This window comes from Pipistrellus hanaki, assembly GCF_964339955.1.
Source record: "Pipistrellus hanaki genome assembly, chromosome: 6".
In the NCBI taxonomy this organism is placed as follows: domain Eukaryota; kingdom Metazoa; phylum Chordata; class Mammalia; order Chiroptera; family Vespertilionidae; genus Pipistrellus; species Pipistrellus hanaki.
The window spans coordinates 18192097-18212489 of NC_140508.1; the positions used below are offsets into that span (position 1 = coordinate 18192097).

Consider the following 20393-nt stretch of genomic DNA (forward strand, 5'->3'; position numbering starts at 1 on the left):
CACCAGGCACCAAGACAGGTAGGACCACACTGGAAATCAAGCACAAGTACCCCCTTTCCTAGCCGCAGAAAAGCAATATAATGGTGTCAGAATTCCTTGAGCTATAAAGTAATATGATAGTCTAATCACTTCGGCATAATTTCTGACATTTTCATGATTTAATTATTTAAAAAAACAAACATAACATTAGTCATGCTATCTCTAAAAGAAATTGTGCAGTGAAAGAAAAATTATCAAAAAAATGACAATATTTTCTATTTTTAAGAGTTCATGTTATCTCAGTTAACCTTATTATCAGAACACAGAAGCAGCTGAAATCTCTACATTCAGAGCATTTTAAGTGTTTAGACAAGAATATGGCATTTCACTTTTCTAGCTTAGAAAGCCAATTATGTTACTCAAAATTCAGCATGTACTTACAGGAAAAAGGCTGAAAACAAATTTCATGAAGTCCAGTGACCTGTAAGCAGAACAGCAGTATGGTCACTGGCCTGCAAGCAGACGGTATATATTTAAAGAGACAGGCTCTTTCCCCCTCAGGCAGCGACTAGCCAACCACCTGTCAGAATCTGTGTTTAGCTGAACATGAAGCAGTTGCAGAAGCCATAAGCCTCTTACGTCAGTAAGAAAGTACTTTTCTAGAGCTGAAGGTATATTATAGCAATTAATAATCTCTGTTCATTCAAAGAGCAAACTAGTCATTCTCGGACGTGATCCCTTCCAGCCTTTTCGGAAGAGCTGAGGAGAGATATGGGCGTATTATAAGCTACTCTGACCTTTTTCTCTTTTACATGCAAAAGGTTTTCTGACCAGTGGCAGGTGACGTATATCCACAGGGAAACCATAATGGGTCATCAGATTTCTGTTTGCAAATTCAAAAATCACATTCCAAGCACAATCATAGATGAATGCACAGGGGGAAGTAAATATACGCAACAAATCTAGGAGGGGTTATGGGCTTTTTAGATGGCTACAATATAATTAAAATAAAAGGATTTCCCTTTTCAACCGTCCAGATGGCCAAAGAAATTGAAAACTTAAGAGAAAAAAAGTGGGGAGGATCCAAGATGGCTGCTCGGGTATACACCTAGCCGCAGCAGCTCACAACAATTTCAAGGGAATACAACTAAAATGTAGAGTGGACATTGCCCAGAGCTACAGGTAGTCGACTGACTGAAAACTCTACAATAGGAAGGAGGGAGAAAACCAGAAGGAAAATCAGAGGAGCTGAAAAAAAGCCTAAGGTACGGAGACATGCGGCGCGCTCGCACGCACGCGCACGCGGAGAGGTAGCAGCCGGAGAGGAGGAGAGGGCTGGGTGCTGCCTGGCGTTCCCTAGCAGGAAGGAAATAGAACCCCCAGCCTGGGCTGAACCCCTGAACCGGCAGCGCTGAGCCCCAAGTTATGTGCCAGACCCTGGGGACCCAGGCTCCGGCAGGGGGAGACAATCCCGGGGGACGGCGAAATGCGGGGCCCCCGGAGTCGCGCGCACATGGCGCACAGAGGACTGAATGTTGACTCTGATGCTGGATTACCCTAGCCGGAAGAAACAAAGCCTCCGGCGGCGGCACTGAGCCTCCGTCCAGACCGCCCCGAACTCCAGGTCTGGGCCAGTCCCTGGGGACCCAGGCTCGGGCAGGGGGAGACGGGGCTGTGAGGTGGAGTCCTGGGAGTGCGGCGAAAGGCCGAGCCCCCGGAGTCGCGCACACTGTGCGCAGAGGACAGTCTGTTGACTCTGATCCTGGACTCCCCTAGTGGGAGGGAGAAAGAAAGCCCCAGACTGGAGGAACGCCACGAGGAGCAGGAGCCCCTGCCGGACACCGGCCAGCCGGGCACCAGCAAGGAGCCGGGCGACGGGGCCCCAGTGGGGGGGGTGCCCCTGAGCCTTCGACTGCTGAGCGCTGGCAACGGAGCCAAGGACGGGGGCTGCTTCCTGGGCGGCGCCGACCCCAGCAACAGGCTGGAGCAGCGCGGGAGCCCGCGGAGAACAAAGGGGTGCCACAGGCCAACCTGCTGAGCTCCCAGGACAAGGAGGAAGAAACCAAAGAAGTTCTCAATGTGAAGAAATCAAGTGAGAGCAAATGATAGTAAAATTACTTAAGAAAGAATACAAAGAAGATCTTGAAAAATCAAAGACTAGTCAGAACTCAACGCACCAGCCAACATTGCAACATAAATGCGTTTTGTTTTGTTTTTTTAAAAGAAAAAAAAAAGAGAAAAAAGGGACAGAATGTTGGAACAGCGGCGACCAGGCCTAGAGTGGCCAGGCACAAGGCAGTGGCAGCTGGGCCCGGAGCAGCAGTGGCCAGGCCCCAGAGCAGCAGCAGCCAGAACAAGAGCATCAACGGCCAGCACTGGAGCAGCCAGACCTGGGGCAGTGGCAGCCAGGCCTGAGGCAGAGGCGGCCAAGCCCAGGGTGGCCAGTCCAGGAACACCCAGACACGGAGTGGCTGGGCCCGGAGAAGCCCGGCCCAGAGCAGCCGGGTTGGGAGCAGCCAGGCCCAGAACAGCAGTAGCCAAGCACGGAGCATCCAGGCTGGGAGCGGCCAGGCTCGGAGCAGCCGGGTCGGGTGCGGCCAGGCCTGGAGCAGCGGCGGCCAGGCTGGGAGCGGCCAGGCCCGGAGCAGCTGGGTCTGGTGTGGCCAGGCCTGGAGCAGCGGCTGCCAGGCTGGGAGCGGCCAGGCCCAGAGCAACAGCTGCCAGGCTGGGAGCGGCCAGGCCCGGAGCAGCCGGGTCTGGTGCGGCCAGGCCCGGAGCAGCGGCTGCCAGGCTGGGAGCGGCCAGACCCGGAGCAGCAGCTGCCGGGCTGGGAGCGGCCAGGCCCGGAGCAGCCGGGTCTGGTGCGGCCAGGCCCGGAGCAGCGACTGCCAGGCTGGGAGCGGCCAGGCCCGAAGCAGCCAGGTCTGGTGCGGCCAGGCCCGGAGCAGCAGCTGCCAGGCTGGGAGCGGCCAGGCCCGGAGCAGCCGGGTCTGGTGCGGCCAGGCCCGGAGCAGCGGCTGCCAGGCTGGGAGCGGCCAGGCCCGGAGCAGCAGCTGCCAGGCTGGGAGCGGCCAGGCCCGGAGCAGCAGGGTCTGGTGCGGCCAGGCCAGGAGCAATGGCTGCCAGGCTGGGAGCGGCCAGGCCCGGAGCAGCGGCTGTCAGGCTGGGAGCGGCCAGGCCCGGAGCGGCCGGGACCGGAGCAACCGGTCCCAGAGCAGCCGGGTCGGGTGCGGCCAGGCCTGTAGCAGCAACAGCCAAGTCCAGAGCAACTAGGTTGGGAGCGGCAGTGACCAGACCCGGAGCAGCTGGTTGTGGAACGAACCAGAGCAACAGAGGCCAGGCCCGGAGCAGCCAGGCCCGAAACAGCTCGCTCCTCGCCTGTACCTGCCCACGGCTGCCTCTCAGACATGGCTGGAAACTTTTGCGGGAACTTGAGGGTCTGCTGAATCAAGTGATGAAGGCTTAGATCTGGATGTGTTGAGTTACTATAGCACTGGGGTGTTGATCTGTGAGTGCCTTGGGTGGGGCCTGGATGAGGCTGGTTGACCTATTTGGAAATGTCTTTTGTGTGAAGTATCATTGGGCATGTGGAGGTATTATTGATATGAGAAAATGCTAAGTAACAGATTTACTATCTGAAAAGGGATTTACTATCGGGGAGTGGGAGGGAGGAAGAGACTGAACATAAACTGTGCACCTATGGATGAGGACAATGGGGGATGGGGAGGGGGCAGAGGGTGGGGTGGGAACCTGGTGGAGGGGGGAAGAAATGAGGAACCTTTGTAATAATATGAACAATAAAGATTGATTTAAAAAAAAAAAAAAAAGAGAGAGAGAAAAAAAGTGAAAGTAAAGGATAGTTCTAAGCGAGGCTAGGAGACTGGAAATGTGTTTAAATACAATCTTTCAAAAGGAAATGCCCAGCAGTGCTCTTGGTCACCTAGAAGATATTCCAGAACCTTCCTGTCTATCAAAATGGACCAGTCTATTCCTCTGGGAGACGGTTCTGTGGACCAAACGGTGGAGTTGGTGGTTACCCTCCAAATGTGGAATCTAGGCATGGAGGGCAGGGGCCCCCATACAAACTACAGGGGGCAGCAGGCACAGAACATGGGTGTGCTCTGGAGGGGCAGGGAGTGGGTGACTGAGTCGCCTGTATGGCACCATGACTCCTCCTTCCCCCAGCTGCCCTAGATTGTTGTTCTTTGTCTCACTAACCCCCCTCTCAACTACCGCTGGGTGAGGCTCCAGCCCCAGATTCCAGAGAGAGCTTGAGGCAAGGGGCTCAGCTGCTCCGACAGGCCAAGACCATCAGCTCAGGAATGAGCACACAAACCGATGGGGCCAAAGGGACTTTAGATGGGAAATTAGGCCCAAACCAGACTCGTGCTCACGAGCTTTTGGTGCAGAGCCTGAGCCCACGGTCCACTTTTTTAGCCCCAATGGAGACGCTGCTCTGAGAATGGGGCCAGCAGCAAGGAACCAGAGCTGGGAGGTGGGGAGAGAAACCTGGCCCTCAATTGGATGATTAAGTCCTGAATCAAGGCCCAGTGAGACTCAGTCCTGCCACTGCACTTATCCTTCAACATGTGAAGTCATTAGCCCATATTTTCAAAGCTAGTTTGAGATAGAGTTTCTGTTGCTTGCAACCAAAAAGAACAAAACAAACAAACAAAAACGCCCAAAGGACTTATATGCATGCATATAAGCATAACCAATGGACGCAAAACTCTGGGGAGGGAGGTCACGTATGGGAGTGGGGTGGGGGGAGAGAGCAATGGTAAGATATGTACACATGTAATACCTTAATTTAAAAAAATGAGAAAAAAATTTAAAAAATAAAATAAAACGTCAGTCAAGCAGAAACCCAAATCCCAAGTTTCCCCCAAATAAAAACTTCAGAGGATAGGGAGCAGCAGGAGGTTACACAAATGATCATTTTCCAGATCCCCAGCAGTTACATAGGCCAAAGTCCTGAGGGCTTTACCCACATTTTATGGACTGGAATCTCTGGGAATGGGGCCAAGGAATCCGTGATTTTAAAAGAGTTCACCAGGAGATTAGGATTAGATGTGGCCAGGTTTGGAAACCATTGGCTCTGTAAGATTCAAATGTCAGGCCACCAACACCCTAAGAACGCCTTACCATAACAGACAACTTTCGGCTCAGTACTTGCCTCGCTTCATACTTCTCATCGATGCAAAACAGCTGGATACAAAAGGCGGAAGAGGCTCCCCTGTAGACCGGGCGGAAGGGGGTGGTGTCCCCAGGCTGTGAGGATGCCATGCTCACATGACTGAGACGGGAACTCTTAGTATCTTCAAGGTACGACCATCTCTTCTGAAACACACCCTGAGCCAGGCCTCGTGTTAAAGATATGTTCTTAATAAGATGTTTAAAATATATTAAAAATGTTTATAAAAGGATTGAAACACGTTCTCACACGAAGGTCAGAAAAACAAGTGGTTTCAGTTGGCCTTGGGTACAGGAGGCACCTTTAAATGCATCCCTGGGTAGAGGTTAGAGCATGGTCGTACTCTATACATGTTAATTCCATAAGCAAAACACCTCTGTCTTCAAAAAAAAAAAAAAAAAAAAAGTGTTTTCATTGTGATTTTGTGCTACAAGAATTTGTGGATCTTGGGACTGTTCAGACCGTTTGGTGGTAAGGTGGAGCCTGGGAGGTCCGACTGCCCTGGAAGCTTAGCTCTGAGTCCTTCTGTCTCGTTGTAAGGTGACCAGACGTCCCGCTTTTGGCGGGACAGTCCCGATACAAATCGGGACATCTGGTCACCTTATTTTAGGGGCGCTAAGAGGGGCGCTAACAGCTCAGTCAGAGGGAAATGATTCCTTCAGCAATCCTTCTCAGAGTTCTTTTAAGTCAAAGTAATACATGCATATAGTAAAAATTAAAAACTCATAATCAGGAATCCCCTGTCACCCCAAGTGCCTCTCCCCTTGGCTAGCATTTCCAAATTTCTCATTTCTTTTGGTCTTTACCTCCATATTTCTGATTATTTGCTTACACTGTTATTTCTTAATTCATCGGTTTTTGAAGTTCCCTTTTTGGTATTAGTGTGATGGGTAGGGTAGATGTAACCCCCTTACACTACCTGCTTCCCTTTATCCTAACCCTCCCCCATAATTATAGTATAACTCATGGTTCAAACAGTTAGTATTTACATTAAAATAAATATGTAGGTATCACTGTTATCGAGTGAGGAATGTAATATGACTGTGCTCTCATCTGTGTACTTTGATTTGATCCTCTTGGTTTCCTAATTTTTTTTCACATGCTTTGTCAGATTTGCCACCTGTTTGTCAATCTTTTCCAAACAACCAAGCGCTTGGGATAATCTAGGGCTTCATTTCTTCTCTGCTCCTCCTCTGCCCTCGCCTTGCTCACCTGCCTGCTGAACCACCTGCTTCCTTGTTTACAGCTCCTGCTCCAGTTCCAGGTGTTTTCCTTGTCTTCTTTGTCATGGTTTATGCCTATTATCACTGCAGCACCTTTCCAGCTTCCTAAATGCAACGGTTCTTGGTAGGTAGCAAAACTCAACAACTGACCGGGTACTTTGTGGTGTGATCAAGCACAAACCTGGCATTTTATTGGGCGACCATCTCCAGGGACGTTATCTGGAGGCCTTTTCTTTGGGCCTGTCAGGTTTTGAGGGGAATTAAATTCTCCATTCGCCTGCATGAAGGACTTGGTAGGCAGAACAGTGGTCCCCAAAGATGTGCATGGCCTAATCCCCAGAACCTGCGGAGGCATGCGGTCCGCTGGCCGCAAGTTTGACATGCTTGCTTTACAGGGTAAAAGAGACTTTGCCCATGTCATTAAGTTAAGGGCTTTGATACAAGGAGATTATCTTGGATGCTCTGGATGGGCCCAAGTCATAAGGGTCCTTGTAAGAGAAGATCAGGAGGGTCAGAGTAGATGCCAAGCTACCAGCTTTGAAGATGGGAGAAGGGGCTACATGCCAAGGTATGCAGGTGGGTTTGAGAAGTTGGTAAGAGACTGACTTCTTCTCTCCAGCCTCCAGGAGGAGTAGGGCCCTGCTTGCACCTGGGTTGTAGCACAGAAACACCTGTTTGGGGTGTCTTACATCCAGAACTGCAAGATTATACATTTATGTTGGGCGCTAAGCCACTAAGTTTGTGGTAATTTGTTGCTGTAGCAATAAAAGAAACTAATACAAAGACCTGACATTTGGGGAAAACAGCAGGAGGAGAAGGCAGGGGTTCCTCCATTGGAAATGGAAAAAAATCCCACTTATTTTTCTATTCTTTGTGTTTCCCCATTCCATAGCCTCATGTGTATAGGCTGAACCTGACTTTGGAACCGCTTCTGTTCAGTCTCTCCAGAGCGAGGTCATCTGGTCGTTTCCCTTGGGGGCTAGATGACAAGTGATGTGCTGTCTGCAAGGAACCTAGTGTCCCCGACACTATAACAGACCCAGGTTTCAGGCCAGTCCTGGCCCCACCTTCCACAGCAGACTAAGCCAGTGTGAACACCACCACTGATTTCCTTCTCGTCAAACGTTTTCAAGTGCTCACCTTCCAACATCTCTCCCAGTCTCACAGTCTTTGTAAAGTAAGCCCTTCTTATTCCTTTACTGTTATTTCAGAGTGTGTGTGTGTGTGTGTGTGTGTGTGTGTGTGTGTGTGTGTTTCCCCAAAAGGGAGAGGCAATAAACATGGGAGATCAATCCACCTTGTTGGCCCACATGCCCTCCGGGTTCCAGTACATCTGAGCAGCGGGGACCCTCCTGTGCCCCACCACATCCTTGTTTGGGTTCCTAAAGGAATGGCTGCCCTCTTAGAAATATCGAAGAGAAAACTGCTCCCAGGTGCAGCATGCCTGACTCTCTCCTCCTCAAGGCATGGGGGGTGAGTGCCCTATAGTGGGTCTCCCCAGAAGCAAACTCTGACCTCAGCTTATTTGGGGAGTGATGCCAGGAAATCCTGGGAGGGGAGTGGGAAAGTGAGACAAGGAAGGGATAGGACAGCAATGCAGAGTGTTTAATGAGGGGGTTACCTACTCAAGATCCCAGACTAGCAACCAACTAATATCTCTCTTTCTGTCTCTTTCCTCTCCCCCCCACCCCCATTTCCTAGGATGAGGATTAAAACACACACACACACACACACACACACACACACACACACACAACCCAGCAATAATCTGGCCTCTCCCAGGGACAGCAACTGGCAGAAGATGCTACCGCCCTTGGCCTGATCGTCACAGGAAGGAGCGGTGACAGGAACCTGGGATGCAGATGAATGACATATGCATGTAGGTGTGTATATGAGCACATGTTTGCACATCTGATAGGGAGAACTGCAGAAAATTCTTACAAATGCTTTGCCCCTACAAAATGTTTTCTCTGAAGACAATGGGGGAAAAAAAGAGAGAAAATCGCTAATTACTGAAATTGTTGTAAACAACTGATGTAGGAAGTGTAACTTCTCGGTCTGAGCTGTGCAAGAGATAGATAATAGAAGATTAATCCCAGTAAAGGAAAAGTTAATTAAGGGAAGTTTTGTGGAGTAGACCCTAAAGGAGGTAGCAGAGAGAAACCTGTGGAGAGAGGCAGGGAGCCTGGAGGAGAAAAGGTGTGGACCACGTGGGGCCACCCAGACAGCACACAAAGCCCCGCGCAGAGCCCTACCTCCATCACACTTCCGAGTCTTGTTGCAAGGTCCTCCATTGAGGATTCTTCTACAATTCTCTCCTGCAAATGACAAGGCAAAACATGGGAATTAATCAGCGGTCCGGTGGCTCAGAGCCCGAGCTCAGATCTGCCTGGGTTCAGATCCAATGCTTTAATTCTTAAATTCTTCCTTTGCAATCTAGATGCCTATTATTTCTTTCCTTGTCTTTTTGTACTGACCTCAGCCTCCAGTATTAATTTTGAATGAAAGTGCTGAGAGAAGACATTCTTGTCTGATTTCTGACCTCAGTGGAAAGCATTCAGTCTTTTACTGAATGCTTTTACCATTAGGTATGTTAGCTATATAGATTTTTCAAAACTAACCACTATCAAATTGAAAAAGTTCTCTTTATCACTGCCTTTTTACTATTTGATTATCACAATATGGTATGTTTTCTTTATGTTTCCTGTGCTCGCTATTTGTTGAGCATGTGGATTTGTTGTTTTTTATAAAATTTAGAATTTTTTTATTCTTCAAATATTGTTTTGTTCTAACTTCTCTCTCCCCTTTTTTATGGACTCCAATTATACACATATTAGGTACCTGAAGTCATCCCACAGTGATCATTTTCTAAAACTCTCATTCCTGTTTCAAGTTCACTAATCTTCCTTATTGCGATATCTAAGCTGTGGTTAATCTTCCAGTGTATTTTTCAGCTCATGAATTGTAGTTTTATTTCTACAAGTTTTATTTGGGGTGTGCTTTTATATCTTTTATGTCTCTCCTTAATCTTTAGAACGTATATAGTTATAATGCTTTGTCCACTAATTCTAACATCTACTTCAGATCTGGGTTGGCTTCAGTTGAGTCATCTCCACTTTATGCAACACGTATTCCCATTTTTTGAGGCCCCGGTCATTTTTCTATTAGTTCTGAACACTATGATTTAACCTAACTGGGCGATGATAATTTCGTATTAGTATAGATATTCTTGAACTTTGTTCTGGGACTCAGCTAAGGTACTTGGGAAAAGTTTGATCCTTTTGGTCTTGCTTTAAAAATGTGTTGGGCCTGGAGCCGTGCTCTCTCTCGAAGCAACTGTTCCTCCTGATGCAGGACCCTGCTGCGCACTCTCCCGATGCCTTGTGTCCTGAGGTTCTCCCGCCTGGCGGATGGGGTCAGGCTCTCTTCCCAGCCAGTGCGAGCACTGGGCACTGTGAACTCTGATCCTTTTGGGAGGTTCGCTCGCCTTGGCCTTCGGCAGTTTCCTCACATGCACGAGATGGTCAGTACGCAGCTGAGTACTCGAGGGGGACCCTCTGCCGCTGTAGAGCCTCTCCGTGGAGCTCTCCACCCTCAGGCGCTCTGTCCTGCAAACCCGAGTGGCTCCGGTCTCCAGGGACTTACAGATCTGTCTCCACAGCCCAGGAAACCCCTGGGCTCCCCAGGCTCCTGCTGCCCTGCGCTGTGGCCTGGAACTCTTCCCCAGGCAGCAGTCGGGCGAGTCCCGGCTCCTTGCCCATCACTCAGAGGTCTCTCCATCATTAATCGAGGAGCAGTGTTTTAAAAACTAGTATTTCATGTATTTTGGCCAGTTTTTAATTGTTTCAGGCAGGACAGTAAATCCAGTTTCTGTTACTCAATTGTTGCCAGAATAGAATTCCCTTGCACAGAGTTTTGTTTTGCTTGTTTTTTAAATCCTATTCATCAGCTTCATGTCCCTCGATCTAATCCATAACATAGGACCTTCTTTCAAAGATTGGGTATCCCTCAGTCCCTTCTTCTGGGAGGCTTCCACCTTCTTTCCCACAAACTGAGTTAGGGTGCTTCCCGCTCCCCCCACATTCACCACCTCTCGGAGGCCGGGGCTGCTCGGGTCGCTCTTAGCACCTAGGCGAGTGCCTGAGCCATCTGAGTGCCCAACTTCTGTGCAGAGACTAAACCAGCACTGGAAACGCAACGCCCAGCCAGCTACAGATGGGGTGCTTTTGTGGTCTGTGGGAGAGGAACGCATTTTCCATAGAGAGAACATGAAAATCGGGAGGCGAAGCCAGGTGGCCTGGTGCTAAGACAAACGTCCTCCCTCTTCTCCCAAGATTTTCTTTGCATGAGCTGATGGGTGAGGGCATGTTGCTTAGTCTGAGGTTGAAAAGGAGAAGTAAAAGAGTCGGGCACTACGCCTGCCCCCCATCCTGGGCTCAGGGTGGGCTCGGGGCCTCGTGGGACCAAGGAGTCGGCAGGACCAGAGATGAAGGAGCTGTGTCGTGACGCACGCCTTGAGATGCTGGCCACACGGCGCTGGTGAGGGACCAGGCTGACAGCGTTGGTCATGTAGCGAGCCTGGCTGACTGGCCCCCTCTGTTTCCGGTTCCCCTTCTCAGGTAAGGGCGGCGGGGGCAGCACAGGCGAGCGCCATCAGCGGCACCCAGGCAGCAGAAGGCGGCCGGGCTCCTGCTGGGGCCAGGCCAGGACCACGGAGCCAACAGCTCTCCAGGGAGCCGTGGTGGATGCTTCTGTAGTTTGCAGGAAGAAAAATGCTGTTTCCTTTGCATATGTGGACAGCGTGCAAGTCTCCTCAGACAGTCTGGATTGTTTAACTGGCTTTCAATGAACAGCTGCCCCCACCTCAGCCTCCTGAGCTCGGGGAATGGGTGCATGGGAAGGGAGAGCCCTATTCCTGGAGAAAGCAGTGAGGCTCCATAGCTTCTACAAACACACTGTCTACTTCCTTTGGGCTCACCATCACTGCCCCCCGACCCCAAACTTTAGGGCTCTTAGTGATGGTGGGGCCTTTTCCGCATCAGACCTTAGAATTTCCCACAATAACCCGGGCACCAGGACCATCCCATGACCAGCACCAGCAGCCCCTAGGACCACCCCGCCCCCCAGGCATGTGTGAATGATCTCTCTTACCTGGATACTGTACTTTTCCTTGACCTCTGGAGTGCCAAGTTCCTGTGACATCACTGTTAGCTGGGAATCCTGCCTGCTACGCATGGGAGAAGTATCTGAGAGAGAGAAAAAAAGAGGGGGGGGGGGAGGGGGGATAGGGACAGAAAACATGATAAATATCTGCAGAGCCACAGGAAATTGGAGACAGCATAGTAGTGTTTCTAAACTGTGGCATGTCTGGAGAACGGTAATGCAGGGGGCAGCACCGTGAGGTGGGATGAACAGACCCCACTTCTCACCTCTCTGTGCCCTCAAGAATGCCAGTGATGGGCCTGGTCTGGCACCAGGAGGCCTTCAGCCTCTGCCAGTTACTGAGCTATGTGATCCTTCCAGAGAAGCCCCCCCACCCCCACCCCACCCCCACTTTGAAGTTCATAACACTGATTATCAACTTCCTGGATGGCAGGTTTTGAAATGATTTTAAGATAGACCATGGCCCAGCTGACTTAGCTCAGTGGTTGAGGTCATGGTTCGATTCCTGGTTAGGGCACATGCCTGGGTACAGGCCGCTTGGCACTGGTGCGCACACAAGTAGCCACCCAGCCCCAGCCCCCCTCCATGCCTGCATATGCAATTTAACCCACCATCTTTGTTGGATAATTTGCATACTCACTCCTGATTGGCTGGTGGGTGTTGCAGAGATATGGTCAATTTGCCTATTTCTCTTCTATTAGTGTGTGTGTGTGTGTGTGTGTGTGTGTATATATATATATATATATATATATATATATATAACCGCGAAAAAGACAATTAGCTGCATCTAAAAGCCAAAGATTAGCACCAGGGCTGCTTGTCTTCTGACAACACTGCAAGCATGCAGTCTGACAGGCACTCTTCACGTTTTTACTTTCTAAGCAAGAAGAACTGAAACTCAGCATTATTGCTGTGCAATAGGCTCCGAAAAGTCAATAATCAGGGCAATTTCATGTATTTAACCATCACTAAAATTAGAGTAGAAAACATTTTTCCTATCTTCTCAAAAAAACCTCTTCTTCTCTTTCTCCTCCTTTTTTTCCTCCTTCCTTCCTTCCTTCCTTCCTTTCTTTTCTTTCTTCCTACCTTCCTGTGTCTTTCTTCCTGTTGGTCTCTCTTTCTTCCCTCCTTTTCTCCCTTTACCCTCCCTCCCCCCCTCTCTTTAACCCTCTCTCTCTCCCACAATGCCCCTTTTTTTCTCTCCCCCTCTCTCCTGTCTCCCACTCGCATGCCTCCTCTCTGGCTCACCCTGTGCCTGCTCTGCTGGGAATTCTCAGCCATGACATCTGCTCTCACCCTGTGGGACTTGGCTCAGAGCAACCCTAGGACACTGCACAGGGGCTGGCCCTGCCTGGAATGCTGCCAGATGCAGAAGGGACCGGCCCTTCTGAAGGCCCCAGAGACACTGCTGCCAGCGTGGACCTGCTGCTCGTCTTCTTGTTTCTAACCTTTCCAACCACCACATCAGATGCTGCGCAGCCAGAGGCAGCCCAGTTCCTCTCTGCTTCCTCCTCTCCCACTGTTTCCTAGCGCCAGCCAGGGCAACTGCCCTGCAGATATCTCCCAACCCCAAGTTCCCAATCACTCGCACCCTATACCTGCTTCTGGCAGAGATGTAGGTGAATAAAATAGAATCAAACTCTAAGAGGAAAATTCCATGCCCAGGGGGTGTAAAGGGCGCATACAAGGAAATACATCATGTTGCAAGAGCAGTGAGACAGAACTGCATCCCACATAGCAAGTAGCTCCGTTGGAGAGGGGAAAAAATGAGAGAGAAGTAAAGGTCTTAGAATCCCTCTTCTGACAGAAATACTCTGGGGAGAATAAAATGTATTATGATTCCAGTTCCTGCATTCATCCTGCTTCCCACAAAACTTTCTAGGCAGTCTACATGGAGTTTATAGCATTCTCATGGCAACAAGAGCAGCATAACACGCATATGGTAAAGTGTGTGAATTACCATGTGTGTATTTCCATATAACAACTACCCAAATGAAATCTAAAGCATTCCCAGGGCCAGAAACTCTCCCACCCACAATCCTCCTGTCCCGCTAATATTCCACTTAAAGGTAGCTGTTATTCTGACTCTTATCATTGATTCCTTTTGCTCAGCAGCAAATTTTTTTGTTGTTAATCCTCATTCAAGGATATTTTTTTCCATTTATTATTTTTTTTAGGAGAAAGTGGAAGAGATGGAAGGGGAGAGGGAGAAAGAGAAAGATAAATGTGAGACATGGCAGTTGGTTGTCTCCTGCATGCACCCTGAATGGGGCTGGTTACCAAACCTGCAACCCAGGTATGTGTCCTTGACCAGAAATAGAACCCTTGACCCTTCGGTTCCTGGGCCAATGCTTTAACCATCAAGCAACACTGGCCAGGGTGCAAATTTTTTAAATTAAATATATATATATATAGATAGATAGATAGATAGATAGATAGATTGGTAGAGATAGAGATATATAGATATAGATAACTCTCTATTCTTAAGCTGCACTTTATTTTTTTTTAGATCTTTTCCTATTTTCAGTTTTAAATTTGAATAACTACATAAAAACACAACTAAAAGGAAACCAGACTTTCACTGAGCATAATTTCTTTTATAATTAGGACAAAATTACTAAGAAGTCAGAAATCGTGAAGAATGGGTTAGATTTACAGTGAACTAATAATCCCAGTGCCTGCACTGCTTCACAAGACAATTACCAACTACAACAACTAATTGTCTTGGCTGAACCGTCCTGGGGTGTTACAGGTTATTATTAAGCAGCTACCCCGCTTGTCCCCAGAGGTGGCTGCATTTCAGAATGGGGTGAGGTGATCCTATATCTCTTTCCTGTGTCTCTGGGGTTTAGTGAGGTTGGATTACTTAATTTTCACAATGTGCCCTGAGATCCTCAAATGTGACACACAACCAAAACACACTCGGGCTGCAAACTTAATTGTTATTTTATTGCTTATATCACGTATGTAGCTTAGAAGTCATGCTCTAGTGCTTTATCCTAGTGAGAGTGAAGGCACAATTTGCTGGGACTTTCTAAGCGAGACTGCTCATCTGAAGCGGGTTTACCACAAAACTAATGGGGTTGGAGGTTCAGGCGCCTCCCTAGATTGGCCCCTCCCGAGGCACAGCTACTCCTGCATTCATAATTTTCATTCTTTTAAGAGGACTCCTAACTTGTACAAACTTTAGGTCCCACAAAACCTGGCTCTGTCTTGCTCTTTACTAATAGGACTAATACAAAGCCTAGACCTCAAGAGGCTTTTTTGTGTTTCCATTCAGCCTCTTACACCTCTGATGTCACCCTGAGAACATGCCCAATCTAGTCTGCTAAAGGGAAAAGCACATGAAGCGGAGTCAAGGCCACACTAGATCAGCCAGTACACAGCCAGCCCAAAGACCTGTGAGAAGATACTGTCAAGATCAGCAGTGCTTTCTAGCTAAGGCCACTTATATGAGAAAAACATGCTTCTTATGGTTATGTAACTGTGGTTTGTATTTGTTTATTAGCAGAACTATTGTGGCAATGAATTATTGATGATGTAGCCATAAAATATAATAGAACTGATTAAATCCTGAAGCTAGTTCTTTGAAAATACAAATTAAACATATATTTTTGTGTCTTTTTGAAAAGACACAAATAAATAACACCATAAATGAAATATAGAAACATAAGGAATACATATAAAGTAAGATGGTAGCTATAAGAATATGAAAAGTAAACAGACCAAATACTCTAATTAAAAGATAATAGTTGTCACACTAAATTTAAAATAACAAACCACGCTATGCTGTTTATAAGAGACACATCTAAAATGTAAGGAAGGATGAAAATAAAAGAATAAAAAAAGATATGACATACAAACATGAATCAAAAAAAGCAAGTGTGGCCATGTTAAAATCAGAAAAAGTAAGCTTTAAAGCACAAAAGATCACTAGAGATAAAGAATACTTCATAATTGATTTTTAAAAGTTCAAAGAAGATTTATAATGATTTAAAAATTATGCACCTAATAACAAAGATGCAAAATATATAATGAAAAAAGGATAGACTACAAGTAAAAATATATCTATAACCACATTTTCTTTATCTATTTGGAATGCTTTACTAATTTTTTTATTACGGTTTTAGTAATTGCATTGAAATCAGATAACCTATTCTGTATGATTTTAATCCTTTAAAGTTTGTAAGCATGTGGTCAATTTTGTAAATGTTCCTTCCTGTGGTAGTTTGCAGGCCGGCCACACCCCCAGGCGACCCTAGTGGAAGCCCTGGTTGGAATTTATTTACCTTCTACAATTGAAACTTTGTAGCCTGGAGCAGAGCCAAGCCCCTGCTCACTCGGTGCAGCCATTTCTGTTTCGTTTTATGTATCTTCTATAATTGAAACTTTGTAGCCTGAAGTGGAGGACTAGGCCCAATAGGCAGGCAGAAAGCTTGGCTTCCGTTGCCAGGGAAACCCAAGCCTCTCAACTGCTCTCTGTGGCTGCAGCCATCTTGGTTGGGGTTGATTTGCATATTTGCTCTGATTGGCTTGTGGATGTGGCTTGAGTGGAGTGATGGTTAATTTGCATATTACTCTTTTATAAGGTAGGATATTTTTGTGTAGTTAATCTTGTGAAAAAAAGTGTGTGTGTGTGTGTGTGTGTGTGTGATACATATATATTTTTTTCAATAACTGGCTAGGCCCAAGAGAGAGCTGCTCCCCTTGGAGTGCCACATCAGCAAATGGAAATAGATCTAATCTTTGTGTCTCTGTAAATGCTCCTCTTGACCAAGAAATGCAGTCTATCCAGTCAGCTAATCCCCAAACAGTCAACCAAATCTGGGCTTTATGCTTATTTTCTTGTTCTTTCTCACCCCAAACAAGGTTGATTTTGTGGCTCCAGCTAATTGGATATTTTCTATTTTTCTCTTCCTGGTTCTTATTCTGTATCCCCTAAAAGCTTCCAGCCTTCTGCCCCATTCTGCAATTCTCCAATAGGAGTCTATCCACTTTACGAAGTATTAAATAAAACTTGTTTACATCACCTATATTGTCTTCTTTAATCATTTTTAACAGTATATGTGTGTGTGTGTGTGCATATATATTTATGTATACATCGCTACACACTGAAAAATAGAAAATCTGAACATATATTAATAACCTTGAATGGAAATGGAATGTCGCCAAAGAGGAACCTGAAGTCAGAGCCAGCTTCCAAGGTGCCTGCTCCAGGCCTTGCGCTGAGCTAGCCTATGCTCTCCTGGAAGTGTGTACACACCAATAGCCAGAGGACTCTGCAGTGTCCAAAAGGGTTGCAATCCAGCAGCAAAATAACTGGCTTCATGATGGGCTTAGAATTAATACATTTTCCTTTGTTCGCTGCCATGTGCAAAGACTATGATTTTTAATAATTGCTTCCTTAGTTGCTTTGCTCAGATTAAATTAGGTAGATCCGTGATATTTTAAGAGTCTCACAAAGCCTGTGTAAACAGACACAGAACTCACAGTGACCCCAATGCAATGGGTGCAGCCCACACAAACAGCCAGTTTCATCGGGGGACATTCAGAGTATTCACTTGCAAGCAGGTTTTCAACAGAAAAGTCAGCAGGATCAAGCAGCCTGTTGGGATGAAAATCCCCTGAATCACCTCTATCACCATGTTTTCTAGTAACTAACTCCTGACACCATATAGTGTAATAGCCAAATTACTATAATTATCCAGCCACACAAGTGGCATATCAACATTATTTTAAACATGGATTTTTTTTGCATAATCTTTCATTATCATCATTCAGCCTACCATTTGGAAATGGAAAACAACAACAACTGTGATCTCCAACCAGAAGAAGAGAGGTCACCAAAGAGAACAAATAAAAGGGCTATTTACATGTGAATATACTGAGTGAGATGTGTTTTACAGTTAAATACACTCTTGAAATTCATTAAATGCCTTCTCCCCTGCTTCATAAATGTGAGCAAAAGAGACACTGCCTACTGAGAAAATAATCCCAGCACATAATGATCATAACGAATATAAATAAAGCCACTTTCCTTTCAAAGACCTCAAGGCTCTATGTAAAAACGAATTTGCATTTCTACCATTGTGAAATGAATGTCAGGTGACTAGCACAGCACAGCCATAGGCCATTCCCAGTGCTTGCAAGGAGCGTTGGATGTGCCTTCTAGTCGTCTTGCTCTCTGCAAAATAACAAATTCTTACGTGGGTGCCTTAAGAATCATTTGGTGCTGCTGTTTTAATATTTTGAAGGTTTGTTTTTTTTATTGTTGACATTATGACAGATGTCCCACATTTCCCCCCTCTTGGCCCCCTCCATTCAGACCCTCCCCTTCCTCTGGCCCTCCCCACATTATTTTCTGGGTCCAGGGTTCATGCATATATGTTCTTTGGCGATTCTCTTCACCTTCTTTCATTCCATCCAGCCCTCTCACCTCCCCTCTGACATCTGTTAGACTACACCATATATCCATGACTCTAGTTCCACTGTGTTTATCACTTTATTTTTTGCCCTGGAAGCATTTACTGTCAACCTTGGAGAGAAACACATTAGTCTGGGCATAGATCTGGTATTAGTTGTTTTGTCAACATCTCTAGCAAAGCATTAGTTAATTCTAGAATATCAAAGTTGACAAGAGTAGCTAACGTTTTGGAAAAATGAAATTTTGTCACCTTTCTAGTGATTTTTTTTTTTTTTAAAAAGACAAAATTTGAATTATAACAAAGCATGTATGAGCATTAAGTAGAATGGACTCTGTTACCAATGTAATAGGCATTTAGACAGACATGAGCAGAGCAAGGACGATGGATCAGGTACAGAAGGTCACCAGGATGGAAATTCCCATGTGCCTAGCAAGGGGCAAAATTGGGAAAACAAGGACCTCACCCCCAGAGTAACCTTTCCTCCCCTAGCCTGTCATTGGTCATGAGGTTTGGAACTTCTGACCTTTCCTCCCTAAAGATAACATCTAGGCCTTAGTTGTGTTTCAGATGCAGGACCAGAAAAGCAGCAAAACCAGACAAATGATGCCATGGCTGCCTCAGGGTCAGCTGCAATGACTAATGACACCCTGCCCTGGCACTGACCAATCAGTAGAGACCACTACCCTGAAAGGACACACCTGGAAAGCTGATGAATAGTCTATTGAGACCCTCCCCTGACCCTTCCCCTAAGATTCCCATCTGCAAAAGAGAGAGATAAATACCTTCAATGCGAAGGACCCAGCTCTCTCCAGGGGGGCAAGCCTATGCCATTCCCTCCCCACCCTTTCCCTAAGGAGCCCCATGAGACTTGCAACCAGGGCAGCAATGGGCAGTGTCAGCTCTTCCCGGATTAACCCCCTGAACCTGTCTCCAAGGCCCCCTTTTCTTGGACTTCCCAGTGAGCTACAGCAGCCTAGCCTAGGCTCTCCTGCTGTTTCTACAATGTTGAGCCCTCCCTTGTTTCAGTCCTGTGTGCATTTGCTTGCTCTGCTACACCTTGTCTCTTGACTAAATTCTTTGCTTCAAGCAGACAAGTACTGAGGTCTTGGTGTCTCACAGGTACCATTACCACTTGCATTACTGCCACAGCCTTATAGACGGGGCCACAGGGCTCCAGACAACCATTGACACAGGATCCTAGGTGTTATGGGCTAATTATGTCCCCACAAAATTCATGTTTAGGTCCTACCCCCAGCACCTCAGAATGTGTCTATATTTGGAGGTAAGGCCTTTAAAGAGATAATGAAAGCAAAATGAGGTCATACGATGGCCTTTAATCCCATATGACTGTATCCCTGTAACAAGAGGAGATTAGGATATGGACAGGGACCACACGAAGACACAGGGAGAGAGCAGCCATCTAGAAGCCACGGAGAGAGGCCTCACAGGAAACCAACCCTGCCAACGCCCTCATGGCAGACTTCTAGCCTTCAGAACTGTGAGAAAATAAATGTCCGTTGTTTAAGCTCCCCAGGCTGTGGTACTCTGTTATGCCAGCCTGAACAAACGTAATACAGAGTCCTAGTGGGTCACTAGTGAAATAACTACAGAACACACGGGATATTAAAATAGATATTCTGAGATACATAATGCACATGTTTTGGCAGAAATACTGCTATTCTCTGTAGACGAGTGTTTCACCCATATTTGGAATCCACAAAGTAAACTAGAAGGCAACCAGACATATAAAATAGATCCTTAGGAAGATGGGCTGAAAGACCCGTCTTCTATTTTATGGAGACACAATAAATGGTTTGATTTAGCCATTGTTTCTTCGGTCGGGCACATGGAGAGTGATTCCAGATGTTTCCTACCCCTACAAAGGAGAGAATCTGAGGCCAGAAGCAAATGTAAGTTCGATGAAAATAAATTTAAGACATAAAGAAACATTTCATGACAAAGAGTGATTTTTTTAAAAATTTTATTTAAAAGGCAGCATGGCTATGTTTTATGTGGAGATGTTATGAAAATTATATTTTGAAGGATCTTCTCTAAATGTATAGTAACCAGCACTTTTCCTGGGTGAGTTGGTTATATTGGTGAGGGGCTGTATTGGTTATTCTTTTGAAAGCCCACAATTCTGTTATATGAAATTATAATTCTCCCTGCCAATGGCACATTCCATTCCATAGAGATCCTGCATGCTAGGCCCCAGTGGTATAATGAGATTCACAGGTCTGAACCTTGCAGGCCTCATTTAAAACAGATCCCTGCTCCCCAGGTCATACTAACCTACATGACAAACAAAAGTTTTATTTCTTCCTTGTTTCTTTTCTTTTCTTTTTTTTTTTAAGTAGAAAATGTGGCAATGCCAATACAGCTGTGGAAACACACAGGCTGTGACCTATT

At 46.6% G+C, this 20393-nt stretch overlaps 1 protein-coding gene across 1 annotated transcript in view; it reads right to left on the reverse strand.

Moving 5' to 3' along the window:
• CFAP61 (cilia and flagella associated protein 61) overlaps positions 1 to 20393 on the reverse strand; it is a 226504-nt gene that overhangs the window by 165048 nt on the left and 41063 nt on the right. Inside the window, exons 9-12 of the mRNA XM_084888800.1 lie at positions 11548 to 11642; positions 8652 to 8714; positions 5156 to 5331; positions 421 to 460 (exon numbers count right to left, since the gene is read on the reverse strand). Coding sequence (XP_084744926.1) covers positions 421 to 460; positions 5156 to 5331; positions 8652 to 8714; positions 11548 to 11642 — 374 coding nt within the window. The remainder of the gene's footprint in view (positions 1 to 420; positions 461 to 5155; positions 5332 to 8651; positions 8715 to 11547; positions 11643 to 20393) is intronic.